The sequence below is a fragment of the Callospermophilus lateralis genome, chromosome 7, assembly GCF_048772815.1.
Source record: "Callospermophilus lateralis isolate mCalLat2 chromosome 7, mCalLat2.hap1, whole genome shotgun sequence".
NCBI lineage: Eukaryota > Metazoa > Chordata > Mammalia > Rodentia > Sciuridae > Callospermophilus > Callospermophilus lateralis.
In genome coordinates, this window is record NC_135311.1 from 125,612,448 (window position 1) to 125,633,696 (window position 21,249).

The following is a 21,249-nucleotide window of genomic DNA, read 5'->3' on the forward strand; positions in this document are numbered from 1 at the left end:
TTTTTTAGGTGTAGATGGACACAACACAATGCCTTTATTTTAACATAGTGCTGAGAATCAAACTCGGGTCCCGCCCATGCTATGCGAGCGCTCTACCTCTGAGCCACAATCCCAGCCCTCTTCACTTATTTTTTATTGAGACAATGTCTCACTGAGTTGTTGAGGTTAGCCTGGAAACTTGCAATCCTCCTGCCTCAGCTTCCCAAATCTCTAGGATTGCAACTATGGATGGCATTAGTCCTCAGGATTCTAAACAAACAAAATGATCAGTTCTCTTGTTCAATCCCTAGTACCACATAATCAAAACAAAAAGAGCATTTTAAAAAATTCAGGCAGTGGGCAAAATGCTCTTAGAAAAGAAATAACTCTAAAAGGGGAAAGATAAAATGGACAAAATCAAAATGAAACATCTGTAGATTTTGGGCAACAAAAATCTACCAATGAATGGCACTTGCTGACTACATGAAGACTTCTCAGAAATACTATATATTAAATAACAGTAAAATACCGGCTTTGAACAAATTAGAATAGTTGACATTTAAAAATCTCTGCAGTGGGTATACTGGTGGTACCTCTAATCCTAACAACTTCGGAGGATGAGGCAGGAAGATCACAAGTTCAAGGCCAGCCTAGAAAATTTACACACCCTGTCTCAAAATAAAAAGGGCTCGGGGTGGGTATCTCAGTGGTTAAAGCATTCCTATGTTTAATCCCCAGTACCAAAGCTACTCCCCCAACCAAAAGTGCAATCTTGGCAAGAATGAAATGAAATGGGGATCTCCAGACCCAGATCCTGAGGAAGCAATCCAAAATGCAGATAAGAATTAAACTCAAGGGCTGGGGATGTGGCTCAAGCGGTAGCGCGCCCATCTGGCAGGCGTGCGGCCCGGGTTCGATCCTCAGCACCACATACAAACAAATATGTTGTGTCCACCGAAAACTAAAAAATAAATATTAAAAAATTCTCTCTCTCTCTCCCTCCCTCTCTCACTCTCTCTTTAAAAAAAAAAAAAAAAAAAAAAAGAATTAAACTCAAGAATTTCAGGTTGGGCATGGCAACGCAAGCAGCAAATTCAGAACCACGGTTTCGTACCTGAAGTGGAGGAGCAGGACCTCACACTCAACCTGTGTCTTCTGCTTGAGAAAGCAGAATGAAATGTCTCTCAGCAGCACATGCTTCCACTAGTATCAGTGTGTACACACCGTTCTTGTGGGTGTTAACATCAAGTTTAGCTTGAATAAAGGGATTTGGGAGACCATTTACCTTAATTACTGTTAGATTTGAAATGTCTTTGAAGAATAGGGTTGACACAGATGCAGCAATATGGAAGATTAGAAGATGGGATTATAGTGGCACCTCCCTCCTCCACAGAAAATCTTAATTAAGCTTTTCCAGAAATCTTCACCATAATTGATCTTAGGACTATCAGCACAATAATCTCTATAAAAGAGTTAAATGTAGTTAAGCTTCCTATTGCCTGTTGCTCTATCTTACTTGGCTACAGGCCTGAAAGAGATCAGCACTCCAGGTTGTGAATACCCCTTCACTAGTTTTTTCACAAACATTTATGGACTATCTAGTATAGTAACAATATATGTAATAGCTTGTGGAAGTGTGTTTGCAAATTCAAAGTGTAATAAGAAAGATCCTTTAATAAGGCCTCTGGCCTTGGGCTGCAGCTTCACAGAAATGTTTACATTTCAAAGATAAGATGCTACTAATTGTGCTCCATGGTAACAACTGGCAGGGAAGGGAAGAAAGGGGAGAAGCAGCTCTCTCCTTTTCAGGCACTGTCCTTGAAGGGTTAAATTGCCCAGAAGAGTGAAAGAAACGGCTGCTTTTGTGTGAACTTCTGCAGAATGTGAACTTCTGAGCCATTCCAATTACATACTAGGTATAAAGTTCTGAAACTGCCTGAACTTGGGGTTCAGGGGGATTGATTGATTACAGCGAAAGCTTTGCCCTCTGAACCTGGCTACAGCCAAATAAATCTGTTTCCTGCTGTCTTCAGTGTCTTGCCTGTCTGTTCCCACAACAGGATCACACTTATCTGTGTTCCTATGGAAACTATTTGAATATTTGTTTTATGTGGATTTTTATTCACTTTTCAAACAAACTACTGAAGAGTGCCCCTTCAGCTGCCCAGCAAGCATGTGTAGCTTATACAATGGCAAATTGGGCCAAAAGCTTAATGTTGTGACCTGTTTTGAAAATAAAGTGTCTTGAAATAATAAAAAAGAATTTCAGGTTGAGGATGTAGCTCAGTGGTCGAGTGCTTGCCAAGCATGTATGAGGCTATGGGTTCAATCCTCAATAGTGCACCCAAAAAAAAAAAAAAAAAAAATTCATTGTGGCATTATTTGTAATAATGAGAAATTGGAAAATTGAATACATTGACAACAAGACAACAAATAGAAGAAACAAATACAGGAATGGCTAAAGTACTTGGTAACTGGTAACAATAATGTTATTAAGAATTATTAAAAACATGGGACATGGGAAGGGATTCAGATTATAACATTAAGTGAAAAAGCAAAATTCAGGATAAAAACAGTTCACAGGGTGATTTCATCTGTTATAAATATTTATGACATAACTGGATTTAAGTTTTATTTTTTGTGGTACTGGGGATTGAAGGCAAGGGCTTAATACATGTGAGACAAGCTCTCTACCACTGAGCTATATACACAACACTTTTAATTTTATTTTGAGACAAGGTCTCACTAATTTGCCCAAGCTAGCCTTGAATTTATGATTCTCCTGCCTTAGCCTCCCAAGAGGCTGAGCCTAGAAGTGTCTGCCACCTGACCTGGCTTGCGGTTTTTTTTTTTTTTTTTTTTTTTTTTTTGGTACCAGGGATTGAACTCAGGGACACTTAACCACTGAGCTACATCCCCAGACCTATTTTGTATTTTATTTAGAGACAGGTTCTTACTGAGTTGCTTAGTGTCTTGCTTTTTGCTGAGGCTGGCTTTGAACCTGTGATCCTCCTGCCTCAGCCTCCCAAGCTGCTGGGATTACAGGTGTGCACCACCATGCCTGGCTTATTACTATTATTTTATAAGGAATATAGAGGCCTATACAAAGTCAAGTCATCTGTTCAAAGTAACTCAGTGGAAGAGAAGTTATCCTTCAGACTCAATCTTATTCCTTCTATAATTCCAGAGTCACAAAACAATCTATTAATTTGATTGCCAGAGAAAAAAAATATATACCTAGAAGAAAAGAAAAGAAAGAGCTGAATGGTGATGAGAGAAAAGGAAAATGCAGCTATTAGGGATAGCCTAATTATAATAAATTCTCTGATTTTCTGATATAAATGCAGGTTTGTTTAAATTTGAATAATGTAAAAAGAACTGCCTCTTGCTCTGATTGAACTGTATATCAAGCTGCAGGAGCTAATGGGTTGAGACATCACCCTCCTGACCCTGGTGATACTGCCCAGCCCACATACCCCGTCTGCATGAGAACCCTACAGAGGCAAATTATTTAACAAACTAGGGCAGAGAAGATGGATTGGGGGAAACTTGCTGGACAATAAGCAGGAGGTAAGGTCAGTGGATACTGCAGTGTGGTGTGAGGGTAAAGTATACTGAACAAGAGATGAGATCAGAGTTCTTGGTCTGTACATGAATGAATAGTAAGTAAATCTACTTGCTAAAAAGCTTTCTGTTGTTATTTTTAATATATTATTTCATACATGCAAAGGATTTGAAACACATTAATTATAAAATACAATATATGGGGCTGGGGCTGGTGGCTCAGCAGTAGAGTGCTCACCTAGGACGTACAAGGTTCTGGGTTCAAACCTCGGTACCACATAAAAATAAATAAAATAAAGATATTGTGTCCAACTACAACTAAAAAAAATTTTAAAAGCCCCACAATATAATGACCAAGTATGAAATCACTCCAAGCTAAAAAAATTATCAAAGACTTGCATCCACTCATATATCCCTCTCCTACCTAATCCTCCCAACTGACCCCCTCATCCCCATCCAGTTAGTATCTTATTTTTTTTCTCCAACAGCTCATTTTCTTTTCTCTCTCTTTTTTTGGGGAGAGTGAAGCCAGGGGTGCTTTATCTCTGAGCTGTATCTCCAGCCTTTCTTTTTATTTTGAGATAGGGAATTGAATCACTAAGTTATTTAAAGCCCAGCTAAATTGTTGAGGCTGGGCTGGCCCTGAACTTTTGGTTCTTCTGCCTCAGCATTTTTTTTTTTTTTTTTTTTTTGGTACCAGGGATTGAACCCCACAGGAGTTTACCACTGAGCAACATCCCCCCTGTCCTATTTATTTTTTCAAACAGTGTCTCTCTGAGTTGCTTAGGGCCTCACAAAGTTGCTGAAGTTTGCTTTGAACTCATAATCCTCCTGCTGGGATTAGAGGTGTGCGCCATCATGCCCAGTTTTTTGTTGTTGTTGTTGTTGTTGTTTAGTTATGGATGGATACACTTTATTTTTATTTATTTATCTTTAAAAAAAAAAATTTCCCCCCAATGTGATGCTGAGGATTGAACCTAGGGCCTCACACATACTAGGCAAGCGCCACAACCCCAGACCTCTTTTTCCCTTTAAGGCTCATTGTACTCTACCCAATCAGTAAAGGCAGTTTCTCAAAACTCCATCCTAGAGTTTCTCTTCTCACTGGAGACTGTCCTTAGCTTCCTTAGAAGAAGCTAAGAAAGCAAGAAACTCTCCTGCCTTGGTCTCCCTCACTGAGATTACATATAAGTGTATGCCACTGTGCCCAGATCATATAAATTTTTTTTTTTTTTTTGGTACTAGGGATTAAACTCAAGGGTACTCAACCAAATACCCTTCTTACCCTACACACAGATGACCTTCATGCTGGTATCTCCAGTCCCAACCCTTCAATTATTGATCTGACATCTCTGTTCAACATCTATAGCAGATTCCAAACCAAAGTTCTAGCCTGATCCTTAACCTGGATTATCTCCAGGGATGTATAGCACAGTGAAGGGCTCCTCTCTTCGCTGTTAAAAACACTGAATACATGGGGCTGGGGTTGTGGCTCAGTGATAGGGCACTCGCCTCGGACGTGTGAGACCCTGGGTTCGATCCTCAACACCACACAAGAATAAATATGTGAAATAAATATATTGTTTCCAAATACAACTAAAAAAATAAATATTAAAAAAAAACAACACTGAATACACCCTTCATACATCCTTCCCCAGGCAGTCCACTGAATTCTCTGTATATGCCAAACATATGTTAAGCAAACACTCAACTATTGAGCTGTGATCCCAGGCCAAAATGATTGCTTTTCCTGGTCTTTTTGTAATGCTAGGGATCAAAACCAGGGCCTCATGTATGCCAAACAAGTGTTCCACCACAGAGCTGCACCTCCAGCTAGTCCTCTTGATTTTACCTGCTTCGTAGCTCTGGACAAGCCTGCTCTATCCATTCCAGCAGCACCACCACAATCCAGTCACTTTCTACTGGAACTTATCAGTAGTCTGGAAACCAATGGAGCTCCTCATTCTCTTGCCTCATTCCCTGGTAACTGCTTATTCCTTCCTAGGGCACTTATCATTTGCCTTCCCTATCAAGTCCAAAGAGCTAAAAAGCTTGTTTCCTTTTAGCATAAACATTTATCATTATTTTCACATATCATTATTTTTCACAGGGTCTCACTGAGTTGCTTAGCATCTTGCTGTTTGCTGAGGCTGGCTTTGAACCCAAGAACCTCCTGTCTTAGCCTCCCAAGCCATGAGATTACAGGCATGCACCAATGTACCTAGCTTCATAAAATAGTTTTAAAAACCATTCTCTTACTGGGTGTGGTGGTAAACACCTGTAATTCCAGCAACTTTAGAGGCTGAGGCAGAACTGCAACTTAGCAAGATCCTGTCTCAAAAATAAATATTTAGTAAATGAAAAAATAAATGAAAGCTGTTAACAGCAAAATAAATAAATAAATAAATATATATATATTTAGGTAGAATGCCCCAGGTTCAATTCCCAGTACTGTAACTGTCTTCTCAAAATAAAACAAAGCAAAAAAATAAATACATAAAAAATAAACAGCTATCTTTGTAGGGCTGGGGCTGTAGCTATGTGGTAGGATACTTGCTTAGCGTGTGTGAAGCCCAGGGTTCCATTCCCAGCACTACAAAAACAAAACAAGAAAACTCTTCTCTTCTTTTTTCTACTCTCATCAAGCTTCCTTCCTCCCTTCCCTCCCTCTCTTCCATCCTTTCCTTCCTTCCTTCCTTCATTTTGCAGTGCTGGGATTGGAACCCAGAGCCTTTGCGCATGCTAGCCAAGTACTTTACTATTGAGCTACATCCCCAGGCCTAACTTCTTGTAATCTAGTTTCCAGTCAATCAAATTATACTTCTAATTATACTTGAGAAGGGAATCAGAAAAATTCCTAGGTCCCAAGATTTCATACAATAGAGATAAAAGAGAAGCATTCTAGAATCAGACAGCTTTAGATATGGGTCCCAGTTCTGGCACTTATTAGCAGAATTACCCTGGGTCAGTTACTTCAATGCTGTCAGTTTTCTCATCTAAAAAATGGACAAAAGGGGTTGGGGATGTAGTTCAGTGGTAGACTGTTTGCCTAGCTACACAAAACCTTGGATACAATCCCCAATAATTTAAAAAATAAATAAATAAAGACTTGAATTTCTCACACATGAAGTTAATGACTAAATCTATAACATGTTATCTGGGTTATTTTGTTACTAATATTTACTAATGCTATTATTTGTTTACTAATCTATTTTTTAATTATTCACTTTTTTTTTTTTTAGTTATAGGTGGACACAATGTCTTTATTTTATATTTATGTGGTGCTGAGGATCGAACCCAGTGCCTCACGCATGCTAGGCAATCGATGAACCTCTGAGCCATAATCCCAGCCCCGTTTACTAATCTATTACTAAAGGTTACTTTATACTAACATCAGACAGATGGCTTTGAAAGTCCCTCCCAGCTCAAATGATTAGAATCCCACTCTGTCGCTAATGATTAAGAATTTTTTTTCTCCCCACCCCCCAGCAACTTTTTTTTTTTTTTTTCCAGTATTGGGTATTGAACCTAGCACCCAGACAAGTATTCTACCACTTAGCTATATCCCCAGCCCCACCCTGCCTTTTTTTGAGCCAGGGTCTTGCTAAGTTGCTCAGGCTGGCTTCGAACTTGTGATGTTCTTGCCTCAGACTCCCAAGTAGCTGGGATTATAGGCCTGCACCACCATGCCTGGCAACAACTTTCTTTTTCTGAAAAAAAACCTTAATGTTGTGTGAAACTGTAATGTGAGAGAACTAAGAGTCTCCCCGCAACACAGTACATTCCTGAAAAATCATTTGTGGGGAGCCACTTCAAATGCATGCCCCTTTAAGTCCTGATGCACCATGGGGATCTGGCGTGGTAGTGCCATAACTGTGCCTAATAAGGTGTGGCCCTGGGAATGGTCCTAGGAGTAGGCTGCATGCAGAGGGGTTGAGCTACACTCACCTGTTCCTTTGTAATCCTATCCCTTGCCTCATTTGAATGGCTTCTCCAAAAAAGAAAAAAAAGAGAAAAAAAAAGGGTTCAGCATGTGTTTTCTCTCTCTCTTTCCACAGACCCCCTAAGGGTGGAGGAGCTGACACAAGACCCAAAGAAAAAGGTATTTCTCTGTGTGGTTATTTTGTGCAGCCCAGTTCATCTGGAGTGACCTTGAGTGTTTAGTGGTGGAATACAACAATCGGCCTTGGAAAAATACTGCCAAAAGGCCAGGTAGGTGTCATTTTTCATTGAATGGCATGGCCTCATCACCTGTTTTGCTGTTTCTCTGGAGCTTCTTGGTGTGTGGTGAACTCAGACAAATTCTGAAGTAAGCCATAATAATTCTAACCTCTACATTTGGGAGATCCCTTTAAATCTTTCCATGGCCAAATACATGGTGCAGGAAGATCTGTTGTTCTTGTCAGTCACCAGGAGAAAGAACTCAAAGTACCTGGGATCTAGTAGGCCTTGCTCTACTCCCCAGGCCATCTCTCTCACAGCATTGGTGATCTCATGACGGGATGTGTATGCAAAGCAGACATTCAGGAAACACCTGAGGAGAGAAGAACAGGACAATTTACAGAGACAGATGACTTGGATGGAGTCCCTGATTAGAGTGGCCCTATCTTGAAAGGACATAGAATATGAAATGTTAACTGTGCATACTTCTGAAAGGTGGGATTGTGATTTCCAAGATTTCTTGGAATAAACTTATTAGTTTTATAAGATGAAAAATATGAAATGTTCTCTATTGCCCTCTTAACCTCTCCTCTTCTATTGCCAACCAGCTTGCAGAGGATGTGAACCACTGTGATATTAGCACAGCAAAGGAGATCTCATGAAAAACAAATGCACTGCCAAGCACATATTATATTCCAAAGCCACACCTAATGAAGTTTACTTATTACTCTATTCACTTTCTAATTTTATGACCTGCCAAGATCATTATGCCCATGGGTTAAAGGAGTGGGTAGAAATTAGGCTGGAGACATAGGTGGCTGGCAGAGCATTTATCTAGTGTATGCAGAATCCTCAATTCAATCCCTAGCAAACAACCTTTTTTTTTTTTTTTTTTTGGTACTAGGGATTGAACCCAGGGGTGCTTAACCACTGCATGCCCAGTCTTTGTTATTTGAGATAGGGTCTAAGTTGCTTAGGGCCTTGCTAAATTGCTAAGGCAGGCCTTCTTGAATTTGTGATCATCTTGCCTCAGTCTCCTGAGTTGCTGGGATTTACAGGCATGTGTGACCGTGCCTGGCAAGAAAAAGCACTTCTAAAAAATAATTTCTTTCTTTTGTCTGTGTGTTACTGGGGATTTAACCCAGGGGCACTTTACCATTGAGCTACATTCCCAGCCTTTTTTGTTTTGAGTCAGGGTCTTGCTAAAGTGGCCAAGGCTGGCCTTGTACTTGTGATCCTCCTGCCTCAATCTCCCAAACTGCTGGGATTACAGACATGTGCCACTATAACTATCTTAAGAAATAATTTCTTGAAGGATGTATCTTCAGAGAGACAAGGATGAGGACTGCTCCATTTCCATCCCAATGCTTATCAGGTCTAAAAAAAACATGTATGTTAATTTGGGGATGGGGTGGGGAAAATATGAAAAAGTGTGTCTATGTATTAATATACACACTAATAACATTATTTAGTAGCATCAATGGTCTGTCCTACAGATGGAAGAAAGAAGTCCTTTAGCATCCCAAATTATTTCTTCATTGCCCCTATACCAAATACAGACCAAGAAAGGCTGAGGATGTCTCCCTAAAAGCAGCAGGAAATCAAAGAGGGATACAGGTTTCTGACGGGATATCTGAGCACTTACTTATTGTAGTTCTTAGTGGCCTGTACGGCTTGTGCAATCAACTCCTGGAGGTCCAAGGGCAACAAATGCAGATCACCCAAGACCCGGATGCATACCCCATGTTTCTGCAGCTTCTCCCTGATTGGGAAAAAGGAGGTAGTGCTGAGACAAAGCACCTATTCAGCTGGAGAGGGCAAGGAGCTTAGATAAAAACCAAACACCAGCTTCTAAGTGCTTTCCTCCATTAGGCACTGTTCTGTGTGTATTATTTCTCTTCAACAGTTTTCAAAGGAGTTTTTACTACACTGTTGAGGATCAGAAAGAATAGTCAGGTATGGACTGTCTAAGGTCATGCAGTCATCAAGTGTTATATATGCACTGAACGGTCATGCTCTATCTGCCATGAGAACCCAAATGTCTTTTTTTCACCCCAGGATTGAATCCAGGGGTGAAAAAGCTACATTCCCAGTCTACTTTTTTATTTTCAGACAGGGTCTTGCTAAGTTGCTAAGGCTGGCCTCAAACTTGTGATCCTCCTGCCTCAGCCTCCAGAGTCACTGGGATTACAGGAGTGCACCACCACACCCAGCTAGAGAACTCAAACTCTGATCATACATTATACCAACCTAAGAGTTCTTGTTGGTAAATTAAGTTGCATTTTATGCATTCTATGAAGTGTCTGTCCCACTTTGACAAGTAAGCAAACTGCTCTAGGGCAGGAGTTGTATTATTGGTTTTGTTATGTTCTGGTAAAATATGCTATGAAAGTAATAGCTAACATTAATTATGCTTCCTAGGTATCAGACAGTAGTCTACGTGCTTTATATACATTCTATTCTCAAAACAATTTTGAGATAATACCACCATAATTCCCCTTTACAGATGAGGAGACTGAGGCATAGGGAGATTAGATAATTTGTTCAGACAGCAGTTGAATGAATAGCCAGGATTTGAATCCAGGGAGTCTTGCTATAGAGCCTGTCCTCTTAATCATACTATAGCACTTCCACACAGTAACTTCCAGTCTCCATACACGTGAGAACAAATTCACTATTATTCACCCAGCTTCTCTCAGTTGAAAATGCTATGGAGAAACCGAATCCTTCCTACTTCAGAAGTGGGAGCTCAACACTATAGGATGGGGATGGATCTCTGGCAGTTTTTTTTTTTTTTTTTTTTTTTTTTTTTTTAAAGAGAGTGAGAGAGAGAGAGAATTTTTAATATTTATTTTTCAGTTTTTCGGCGGACACAACATCTTTGTATGTGGTGCTGAGGATTGAACCCTGGCTGCACACATGCCAGGCAAGCGCGCTACCGCTTGAGCCACATCCCCAGCCCCTCTGGCAGTTCTTAAAGCACCTTGATCCAGAGCTGAAGACCACATCCACATAGCCCACCACATATAACCTTCAACTACATTTCTTCAAGGTATGTGAAGCAAAATCTAGAGCTATAGCTGACATACAGTCAAACCAAAGCAAAATCTGAATTAAGAACTCCTAGATTCAAGCCCTAGTACCCTCACATCCTTGCTAACCTTGCATAAACACTTTCTCTGTTTTTTCATGGTAAGCTATGTCCATTTTCTCTAGTACTGATTACAGCAATCTCAGTACTACCTCCACTGTCATATGTTTTGATCTTATAAGAATTATAAGGTTGTTTCCTATTTTTTAGAACACATATAGTAGACAACAGCTCATCTCTGGGGCCAGTAAGATCCAGGGACACACCTTGGCTATGCCTGTTTCTGATAGCTGTGTGATTCAGAATATATGCCTTAACTTCTCTGTTTTTTATGTTCTTCCTCTCTAAAACAGGGCTAAGAATATCCTTCTTATGAGGTAATGTGACCATTAAATGAGAAGACATCTGAGGTTAAGGGCCTGGCACACACTAAGCATTTACAAAAATAAGATTAGTATATAGTACAAAAGAATGTTTCTCCCCATACCTCCATCTTCAGAACCTGGGCATGATGACTCTGAGGAGAATAATGACTTTGAGCAGAACAAATTCTGCTAGGAACCAAGGAGCGATGTTTGCAGCCCAGGGTCTCACCATTCTAAAACAGACTGTGGGAAGCCCGGCTATGCTTTCCACCACCCACAAAGGGACAGAAATGGCAAAAGCAACTTCCCAGAAACTTCTTCTAGGCCCATCACTGCTGGAACCCTAGGGTCTGTTCTCTCATCTTCCTACTCCTAGGTATGAGCTGGGTAGACAACAGCTATCAGCTGTTAATTAAGACTTTTGGGCAATTGTGACTGAAGAGGGATCCATGCTATTTTTGTGCAAGGGATTGAACCCATGAATGCTTTACCACTGAGTAACACTCCCAGCCCTTTTTTATATTTTATATTTATATTTTATTTGCTGGCTTTGAACTCATGATCCTCCTGCCTCAGCCTCCCAAGCTGTGGAGATTATGGGAGTGTGCCACTGAGCCTGGTGGGACCTGTTTCAAAGAAAAAAAAAAAAATCTCCATTAAACATCCTTTTTCCCCCTTTTTGGCTTTGCTCCCTAAGTAAGCCTAAACTTTGTGACAGGTAATGTTATTGTTGTGATAGTACTGATACTTCCCAATAGAGGACTCAAGCATCTCCCAGCCCTCCTAAGAGACTATGCAAGAGGAGCATAGTAACTTTGTAGGGATCTATATGCAGCAACAAATGACTTCTTCATATTGCCTTCCATTCCCCTAGTGACAATTTATTGTTTCTAGGATAAACATTTGATCAAGGTGAGCCAACTAAGATTCGAGCTCATTCTGGGCTGTTCTCTTGAAGCAGAGAAATATGGTCTGCAGAGAGGAGAACGAAAATGTATGAAGAGGTTCTACCAAATGGATTTTAATTCTTGATTTCAGTTTTGCTTGAGGCTGGCTGTAATTGTCTTTAAATTCTGTGAAATATCTCAATATCCTTCATTAAATGCCCCCTTGAAAGAAAGAAAAAAGAAAAACTAGTTTGCATTTCTGATTCTTGCCACCAGAGATCTAACATTAAAAGGACTTAGAGGCCCTTAAATAAGCCTCAGATAACAGAGCTGTGAATGCCAGGGGAAGGCTGCAAGTGGAGGAAGAACACGTTCTCTCCTCAGATAGCATCTTACTGTTCTTCCATCAAGCAGGTGAACTTCTGCCGGGCCAGATCCAGTAGCCCATCAACCTCACTCTTGGAGCGTTTGAAGTTCTCAATGCTGAACGCGTAGACTGTCACTTCAAGGATGCCCAAGTTCAAACACCAGCGCAGAGTCTGAGAGGGGAGAAGGTTAAGAGCTAGGACGCAGGAAGAGAAGAAAAGAAATAAAGATGCTTCAGCCCTGACTCAGAGTTTTCTCCTCAAACCTGGGTAAAGCTACAATAATAGTAGTGCTATGTGAGAATAACCAAATAAGCAGAAAGCTTCTGTTTAAGAAACTGAAAAATACAGGCTGGGGTTGTGGCTCAGTGGTAGAGCACTCACCTAGCATGTAATGAGGCACTGAGTTTGATCCCCAGCAATACATAAAAATAAATAAATAAAATAAAGATGGTGTGTCCATCTACAACTAAAAAAAAAAAAGAAACTAAAAAATGTGATCTTAGTGAATGTGACTACATAGATGCTAATGTGGTGTACTAAAAAGAACTCTCCACTGAGAGTGTGAAGACCTAGGTTCTGGTCCTTGGCTGCATCATGGACTTATTATGGGACCAGAGACAAATTATTTAACTGCTCTGGGTTAAAATCTCCTGGTCTGAATAAAGGGATCATAATCCATCCATAACAAGGTGGCTAACAAATAATATAAAATATAAGATATTCACAGCACAACTTAATTTTTCTGATATTATGAGAGACTAATAAATTAAAAGGTTAAAGCAATAATTGGACAATTATGCAACATTTCAGAGTTGGCAATTTTTTTTGTAGTTGTAGATGGATAGCATGCCTTTATTTTGTTTATTTTTATGTGGTGCCAAGGCTCAAATCCAGTGCCTCACATATGCTAGGCAAGTGTGCTCTGCCACTGAGTTATAGCCCCAGCAAATGTTTTTCATGTATATTATTTCATTTGATTTTTCTTTTCTTTTTTTTACCCCTTCAGTCCTGGGAATTGAACCCAGAGCTCTTACCACTGAGCTACACCCCCAACCCTTTATTATTTTAAAAAGGGTTTCACTAAATTGCCCAGGTTAGCCTTGAATTTGAACTTACAATTCTCCTGCCTTGCCTTCTCCTGCTGGGACTATAGGCATGCACCCCCATGCCTAGCCCCTTCATCTGATTTTTTAAACAATCACTTAAAAGTGGCATAACTGTCTTCATGCCTAATTTATACCTGGTAAAACAGACTCATAAAGCTGAAAAATCATGTCAAAATTCTCCACTGAATGATTTTATTATATGAAATTTTAGAATAGGAAAAATCAGTCTATAATTACAGAAAGGAGAAGGGAGAACAGGTTTAGACTGGGAAGGGACATAGGAAACTTTCTGCAGAGATGGTTCTATATCTTGTCAGGGTTAGATGAATGCAATTATTAAAAACTGAACTGTGTGTATTGCACTGTATGAAATCATATTTCAATTTAAAAAGAAGGAAAACTTGGGTTGGGGATGTAGCTCAATAGTAGAGCACTTGCCTAGTATGCATGAGGCCTTGGGTTCTATCCCCCAGCCTCAGGAGGGGAAAAAAAGCAAGTAAGAAAAAAAACCACACAATTTACTCAGTCCTCTGGGGTTGCTCTAACCCAGATCACTAAAGATGGAGAACAATCCTGAGTCAAGAAAAACAATGAGATGGGGAGCTGGAGGTTAAAGATGAGGATAAAAGACATTCAAACACAACTGAAGAACAGTGGCACCTGCTTGTAATCCCAGCGGCTTGGGAGGTTGAGACAGGAGGACTGCAAGTTCCAGGCCAGCGTCACTCAGCAACTTGGCAAGGGAGGCACTATGCAACTTAGCAAGACCCCATCTCAAAATAAATAAAAAGGGTTGGGGAAGCCAAGTGTGGTAACGCATGTCTGTAATCCCAGCAGCTCAGGAGGGTGAGCAGGAGGATCATGAGTTCAAAGCTAGCCTCAGCAAAAGGGAGGCACTAGGCAATTCAGTGAGACCCTGTCTCTAAATAAAATACAAAAAATAGGGTTCAATGGGCGAGTGCCCCTGAGTTCAATCCCTAGCACCTTCCCCCCGCAAAAAAAAAGGGCTGGGGATGTGGCTCAGTGGTTAAGTGCCCCTGGGTTCAATTCCCCGTACCAAGAAGAAAAAAAGAAGAAACAAAGCTGTAGAACTAACTCTTTGATCCTTTACAGGTACACAGACAAAACAAATCCACTAACACCTTGGGGAAAATACCATTAATAACCTGATATTTGACTAGACTCAGGCTCTGAAGACCTTGCAAGGCAGCCATCTTGGATGGCACACCTAGGCTGGAACCCACCCCTACAACAGTTTCAATTTTTTTCAGCTCTTCCCTGGGTTAGGCCCTATGCTGTATGCCATCTTGCTGAATCTTCACATCCATCTCTTAAAATGGAGATTATTGTACACCCTATTTTACTGAGGCAAAGGGAAGCTGCAAAACTTACTGCAAGTCACAAAGCCAGTAAGTGGAGTGTAAGGGTGCCAATTAGTTCTTTGTCTTTACAAGGTTAAGAAATTTGCCTATATCAGTGAGTTCTAAGTACTCTAGAGCTCAAGCTTCTAAGCACTAGGCAAAACTGCCTTACTTAGTTGCAAAAGAGAAGCAGGGGTTAATAAATCTACAGACTTCTATAAGAGTGCTGGAGAAACCCCAATACTCCATTTTTTTGAGGCAAAAATTATTAATGCCCTAACATCAGGGCTTGCTCTTATGCCAGGACACTGGAACCTGGGGACTATAAACCATATTTCTATTCTTCTTACAAGTTAGTTCCAAAATGTGAGGGTGTAGCTCAGAGGTAGATGTGTTTAGAACGTGTGAGGCCCTAGATTCAACCCCAGCACCAAGAAAAAATTTCACAAAGATTATAATATTCCATATTTTTGGGGGGGCGCGGTACTGAGGATTGAACTCAGGGACACTCGACCATTGAGCTACATCCCAGACCTATTTTGTTTAGAGACAGGGTCTCACTGAGTTGCTTAGCGCCTCACTTTTGCTGAGGCTGGCTTTAAAACAAACAAACAAACTAAAACACTCTTGGCCACACATGGTAGCACACACCTATAATCCCAGTTACTCAGGAGGATAAGGCAGGAGGATCACAAGTTTGAGGGAAGTATTAGAAACACAGCAAGGCCCTACGCTAAAAAGGGCTGGGGCCAGGTGAGGCGGCACATGCTTATAATCCCAGTGGCTTGGGAGGCTCAGGCAGAAGGACTTCAAGTTCAAAGTTGGTCTTAGCAAAAGTGAGGTGCTAAGCAACTCAGTGAGACCCTGTCTCTAAATAAAAATACAAAATAGGGTTGGGGATGTGGCTCAGTGGTCAAGTGCTCCTGAGTACAATCCTTGGTACCCCCCAAAAAAAGTCTGGGGATGTAGCTCAGTGGATAAGCACCCCTGGGTTCAATCTCAGGGTCTCTTTTTTCTAGCAATAATCCAACCCTCCACAGATTTCCATCTTGAGTTCTGCCATCTACACCCACCTCAGCCAGCTTGTTGAAGCCCTGTGAGTGGCCCTCCTGCCGTTCCACCTGGCACTTCTTGGCATAGCGACGGTTCCCATCCATTATGAATGCAATGTGTTTGGGCATTGGGCCTGCCTGTGGAATAAGAAGACAAATGATGAACCAATCTCATATTCTCTGGGGATGAGGGAAGACACTACACTGTACACTGATAGCTTTGAGCTATATGACAAAATCCCTGAAAAACGTTACTGAGTATTTTACACTTTTAGTTCAATAAAACTGCATTAAGCACTTCAGTTTATTTTACTGTTTATTGAGCACTTAATACATGCCAAATACCATGCTGGGCTTTTTCTACATTATCTTATCATATAACTCTGTAAAGTAAACAATATTATCTTCATTTTATGCATGAATAAACTGAGGTTCAGAAAGGTCAAGTGAATAATGCAAGTCACACAGCTAAGAGGCAAAGTAGGGATTTAAATAAGGGTCTGTCTCTTTTCAGAGTTCATCTTTTAACCAAATGCTCTTTACTACAACCTTGTTTTCATGAGTCTCCAACAGGAAGGCAAAGGAAGAACCCGGATGACATAGTCAAATGGAGATGGCATTCTTCACATGAAAGAGACACCAAGCCTTGTACAGTAGCAAAGGCCTGTAGTCCCATTTCTTGGGAAATTGAGATGGGAAAATGGCTTGCACCCAGCCTGGGCAACATAGTAAGACCCCTCATCTCAGGGAAAAAAAAAAAAAGGTACCCATTCCCCGGGTGTAGCCAATACTGCTACAGGAATTTAGGCCCAGTGTTGTTCTAATCTTTTATTTTTATATTATTATTATTATCATTGTGGTGGGGGGTACTGGGGATTGAACCCAGGTCTTCCGCATGCTAGGCAAATGCTCTACCACTGAGCTACATTCCCAGCCCCAGTTTGTTCTTCCCAACATGTGACTGCCACAATTTCCCGAGGAGATAATTTCCATTTTCTTTCTTTCTTTTTTTTTTTTTTTTTTTTTGTGGTGCTGGGGATTGAACCCAGGGCATTGTGCGTGCAAGGCAAGCACTCTACCAACTAAACTATATCCCCAGCCCATAATTTCCATTTTTTGGCCTGCTTGAAACCACTTGGCATGTGAGCATATGGTGGGAATAAGAGTTTCTGACTCATAAATTTACTCCTATACCTACTGCTTGACAGTCTATGGCTGAAAAACAAAACCAACCTGAGTGGTTCTAATCTCAAACCTACCTTAGGTAGAGGACATAACACGTTGTGATTCCTAGAGAAAAAGCCGAGGGAAGACTTGGGTATGCAAAGGGGGATATGGGAAATAGCAATCATAGTATCCAAATAATAGTAATGTTATGGGTTGTGGTTGTGGCTCAGTGGTAGAGCACTTGCCTAAGCATGTGTGAGGCACTGGATTCGATCCTTAGCATCACATAAAAAAAATCAATAAATAAAACGAAGGTATTATGTCCATCTACAACCAAAAAAAAAAAAAAGTTAGACATTGTGCCAAGTGCTTTATGTGTATGTTTCACTTTATCCTCATAACAACTGCATAATAATTAAAAGTCACATGGTTAATAAATAGGACCTTCGTTCATGCTTGCCTGCCAGGGTCCAAACTCTTTCAACCACTATGCTGTAATATCACATCAAAGAAAAAATACTTTTCCTATCTGAACCCAGAGGACAGTATTAGGATCAAAGCTCCAGGGAAACAAATTTCATCTCTCTATAAGGAAAACCTAACAGTTTATGCTAACCAATGATATTGGAACAGCTTGGATTGCCTGAAAATGTCAGCTGAAACAATAACTTAATAGAAATGTAGACTGGAAGTTACCTTACAATTCTAAGATTGTTTCCTTGATAAAGTCCACTTTTTACTATAGATTGTTCAACTTGAATAATAATAGGATTCAACACAGGATTACCCACCTGACCAAAAGGTCAAATGATGCCCTGGCCCACTGCTTACCTTTATGATGTTAGCACAGAACCGCTCCCAAAGTGATAACTCTCCTTCCTTGATCCATGACATAGTTCTGGTCCAATCAAAAATCACCCCAGAACAAGACACTAGCCAGGTAACCTTGGATAAACAAGAAAGAGAATAAGACGTCACTAGCATTTGCAAACAGCTACAGTTGGCTTCTAGAGAGGCACCTGGACTGTGGAAAGCAGCCAGCATCAGAATCCAAAGACAATGGCCTAAGTCTCTAATCTTTCATCATGCACAGCTGTATAAGCTAATAGGACCTTTGGGGCAAGAAGCCTTTGCTTGATTCTCCTGGCCTTGTGAACTTTGCTCCCATTTTCTTTTCCTTGTTATCTGAACTAATTTCTTCTGAATATCCATGTCTGCTTCCTGACACGTCATGGTACCTATATCTTGGTCATGCCCCATACCTTCCTTCTCCTCTCAAGCCATTTCCCACTTTGCGATCCCAGTCACTAATCCGTTCGCCTGCCACACCCGTTTCCTGATAGCTCAATGGTCCCATAATTATCTATTCCCTTAGTTGTACCTGTATCTCTCCCGCAGCTGTCACCTCTCTCCTTCTTTTTTAAGTCCTGCAGCTTTGCCGCTCAGCTGGGCGTACTCCCACTGCTCCAGTGAGCCTATACTTCCTCACGACGTGGCGCTGGAAGAACACGTCATCGTTGGGCGCTGGACCACGCCCCTCCCATCACTCAGTGGGCGGGGCGCGCCTGACGCTTGCGGCTGAGTGGGAGGAGCGGTTTGAACCGGGCGCGGGAGGAGGGTGGTAGGCGCCACGCCTGTCCTTTGCGCACGCTCCGTCGGCGCGTGGACGAAAGTCGAGCTCACGTGACCGAGCGCGACAGGCGGTGGCTTTCCCGGCCACGTGCTGGGGAAGGCGGGGCCGGCCCGGCAGCTGGAGCTGGGAGGTCTGTTGACCCCCAAGATTCCAAGGCCTCAGGAAAAATGTGTTTCGGAAATGTACCACAGGGCAAGGGAGCCTTACCTTAGAAAACCGAGAGGCTTCTCGACCTCTAACAGCAGGCTGCTGAGAACTGGGGTAAGGCAGCGCCAGGACTGGGCTTCATCAGAACCCTTTCTCCCAGCCTAGTGTTCAAGATCATATTTTTACCGTATTGCGTCTTATTTAGTGGATTTATCATTTGAGAAGATGGTAGTCGCACTAGCCAATCCTACAGACGTCCTGAATAACAGTCCTTTTTAGGCTGATTTTAGGCACCCAGACTGTGATTTGCAGACTGTCAAAACCCACATACAGCAGCGGAAATTAGAGGGAAGGGCAGAAACCACTTTGCTGTTAAAGAAGGGCTTGTAAAATAACGGAAGTCCGAAATTAACCAACGTAGAAAATTAAAGGGAATTGGCTCCGTACCAAATCTTGCAGGAATTTTAGGGTACTGAATCACAGAAGAAACTGGTAGTTGTATTTTTTCAAAATGACAAAAAGCAAAGAACTTAGGTGTCTGACGTAACCAGTAGTTGCTTTAATACATAAAACAACTTCCATCTGAATGTTTGAAGTGGAAGAGAATCTCACATTCTCATCGAACCTGATTTTTGGAGGTAGGGTAGTGGGAATTGAACCCAGGGGCAATTTACCACTGAGCTACATCCCATCTCCACCCCTTTTTTTGAGACAGGATCTTGGTAAATTGCTTAGAGTCGCTGGGACTATACCGGGTTCAACAAAATTCGTTTTACTTCACTTTGCTTCACAAACAAGGCAAGGAATAGATATTGTGACTTCTAGTCTTTTCAGATGAAAGATTTTTTTGTTTTGTTTTTGATACCGAGGATTCCGCTTAACCACTGAGCCACATCCCCAACCTTTTTTTTTTTTTTTTGTATTTTAGAGACAGGGTTTTCCCGAGTTGCTTAGCGCCTCGCTAAATTGCTAAGGCTGGCTGAAAGGGTCATTTTTAACCAAGCAAAATGATTAAAGAAAGCTCTGGAGATAAGTAACCCACCCATGAATAGTCTTAATACTCATCTGCCCTTCCTGGGGAGTGAGATGCAGGTTAGCAGGTTAGTCCAATTTTGCAGGAAGACTAATTCAACAGCAGTTTGCTATTTTATGAGCTTCCACTGTTAGCTTTGACTTTTGATACAGTTAAGCTACAAACGCCCAACCCGCAGGGGATGTATGAAACTTCTAACCCTTGCTCTGGTAATGTTACCAGGTTTGAAGTTTAATGTAGTTTACTTCTTCAACTTTGTGTTAACACTTCGTTTCCCTTTAATCAAGTTTTATAAATCCTTCCCTTAGGGGGAGATGTTTAAAAAGCCAATGTTTCATTAGAAGGCGGGCAAACTTTGGCTCAAAGAAAATGTTGGTTTATAGTCAGCGACTCTCCTTTGGCCTCAATTTCCCCAGTTCCCCATCATATTTTCCTTCTTGGGGTACTGTAAGGGGTTAATTAATTAAGATTTGTAAAGGGCTTTGAGGAGTAAGGGACGAGTATTATTAGGGTCTCATGCCCCAAGCCATGGCCCCGTCCTTTCATCCCAGCCAGTGGCAGAGGCAACTCCATTCTTATGCATGCCAAGCCTCTAATCCCCTCTTGAATGTGGCAGCTTCCAAGGAAAGGACAAGAGGCCTAACTAGAAACAAAAACCCACTGTAATGAGGTGCTGAGGACTGAACCTTCCAAGATTCATTTTTAACAAAGTGGTAAACTGAAAAACTTAATGGTTCTTCTGTGACTTCTGAGTCCCAATCTAAGAAGGTAAGGATATGGGGAGGAGAAAAGGTCCCTAAATATCTGACAAGGAGAAAACAGTTTGAGTACCAATAAGTTTTTATTCATTGATTTTCCCAGGGAGAGGAGAAGGAAGGGAAGAGTCAGCATGTGTGTTATAAAATGATTAGAAAATAGGAAAGGAAGAAAGTATCTGGGTACAGCAAAATCAAATCATAATATAAAACACCCCAATGGTGGGGGGTCACCAAAGCCCAAGGGGGCTTAGTCTCCTGTATTTCAGGAATGAGGGGAAGAGATCAGGGAAAGAACAGACAGGTACACACTTTCCCACCCTCCCTCCCTCCCTCCCCATAAAATTCAAGATTTCACACAAAGCTTTGGTTTCTAGCAGTAAACATGGAGTTACATTCGTCCGTCTCCTATTAAACAATCTTGTGGCCACTTTGACATAAGTTTCTTGCACCTGAATAAAAGTTCCTGAGTGACTTGAACATACATTCATATTTTCTTTCCTGGTCTCCTGACCCCACTTTGTACATGGAAAGCCCCCAATTGCTTCTCTCTACTTTAGAATTACAGATTAAGTAGGTT

The 21,249-nt window shown here is 41.2% G+C and overlaps 1 protein-coding gene and 1 non-coding gene across 4 annotated transcripts in view; both read right to left on the reverse strand.

Annotated features, from left to right (window-relative positions):
- Positions 1–18,981, reverse strand: part of Dhdds (dehydrodolichyl diphosphate synthase subunit) — a 36,098-nt gene extending 17,117 nt beyond the window's left edge. For 2 of the 3 annotated variants that reach the window (XM_076863174.1, XM_076863172.1), the window contains exons 1-7: positions 18,942–18,981; positions 18,483–18,599; positions 17,933–18,046; positions 15,956–16,072; positions 12,444–12,586; positions 9,350–9,466; positions 7,976–8,077 (exon numbers count right to left, since the gene is read on the reverse strand). In XM_076863174.1, the coding sequence (XP_076719289.1) occupies positions 7,976–8,077; positions 9,350–9,466; positions 12,444–12,586; positions 15,956–16,072; positions 17,933–17,995 (542 nt within the window). In that variant the 5' untranslated portion in view covers positions 17,996–18,046; positions 18,483–18,599; positions 18,942–18,981. The remainder of the gene's footprint in view (positions 1–7,975; positions 8,078–9,349; positions 9,467–12,443; positions 12,587–15,955; positions 16,073–17,932; positions 18,047–18,482; positions 18,600–18,941) is intronic. The other variant, XM_076863173.1, reaches the window with a different exon arrangement.
- On the reverse strand, positions 16,795–16,866 carry Trnaa-agc (transfer RNA alanine (anticodon AGC)). Its single transcript has one exon. It is a non-coding gene; the product is annotated as a tRNA-Ala (tRNA).
- Positions 18,982–21,249: the final 2,268 nt, after the last annotated feature.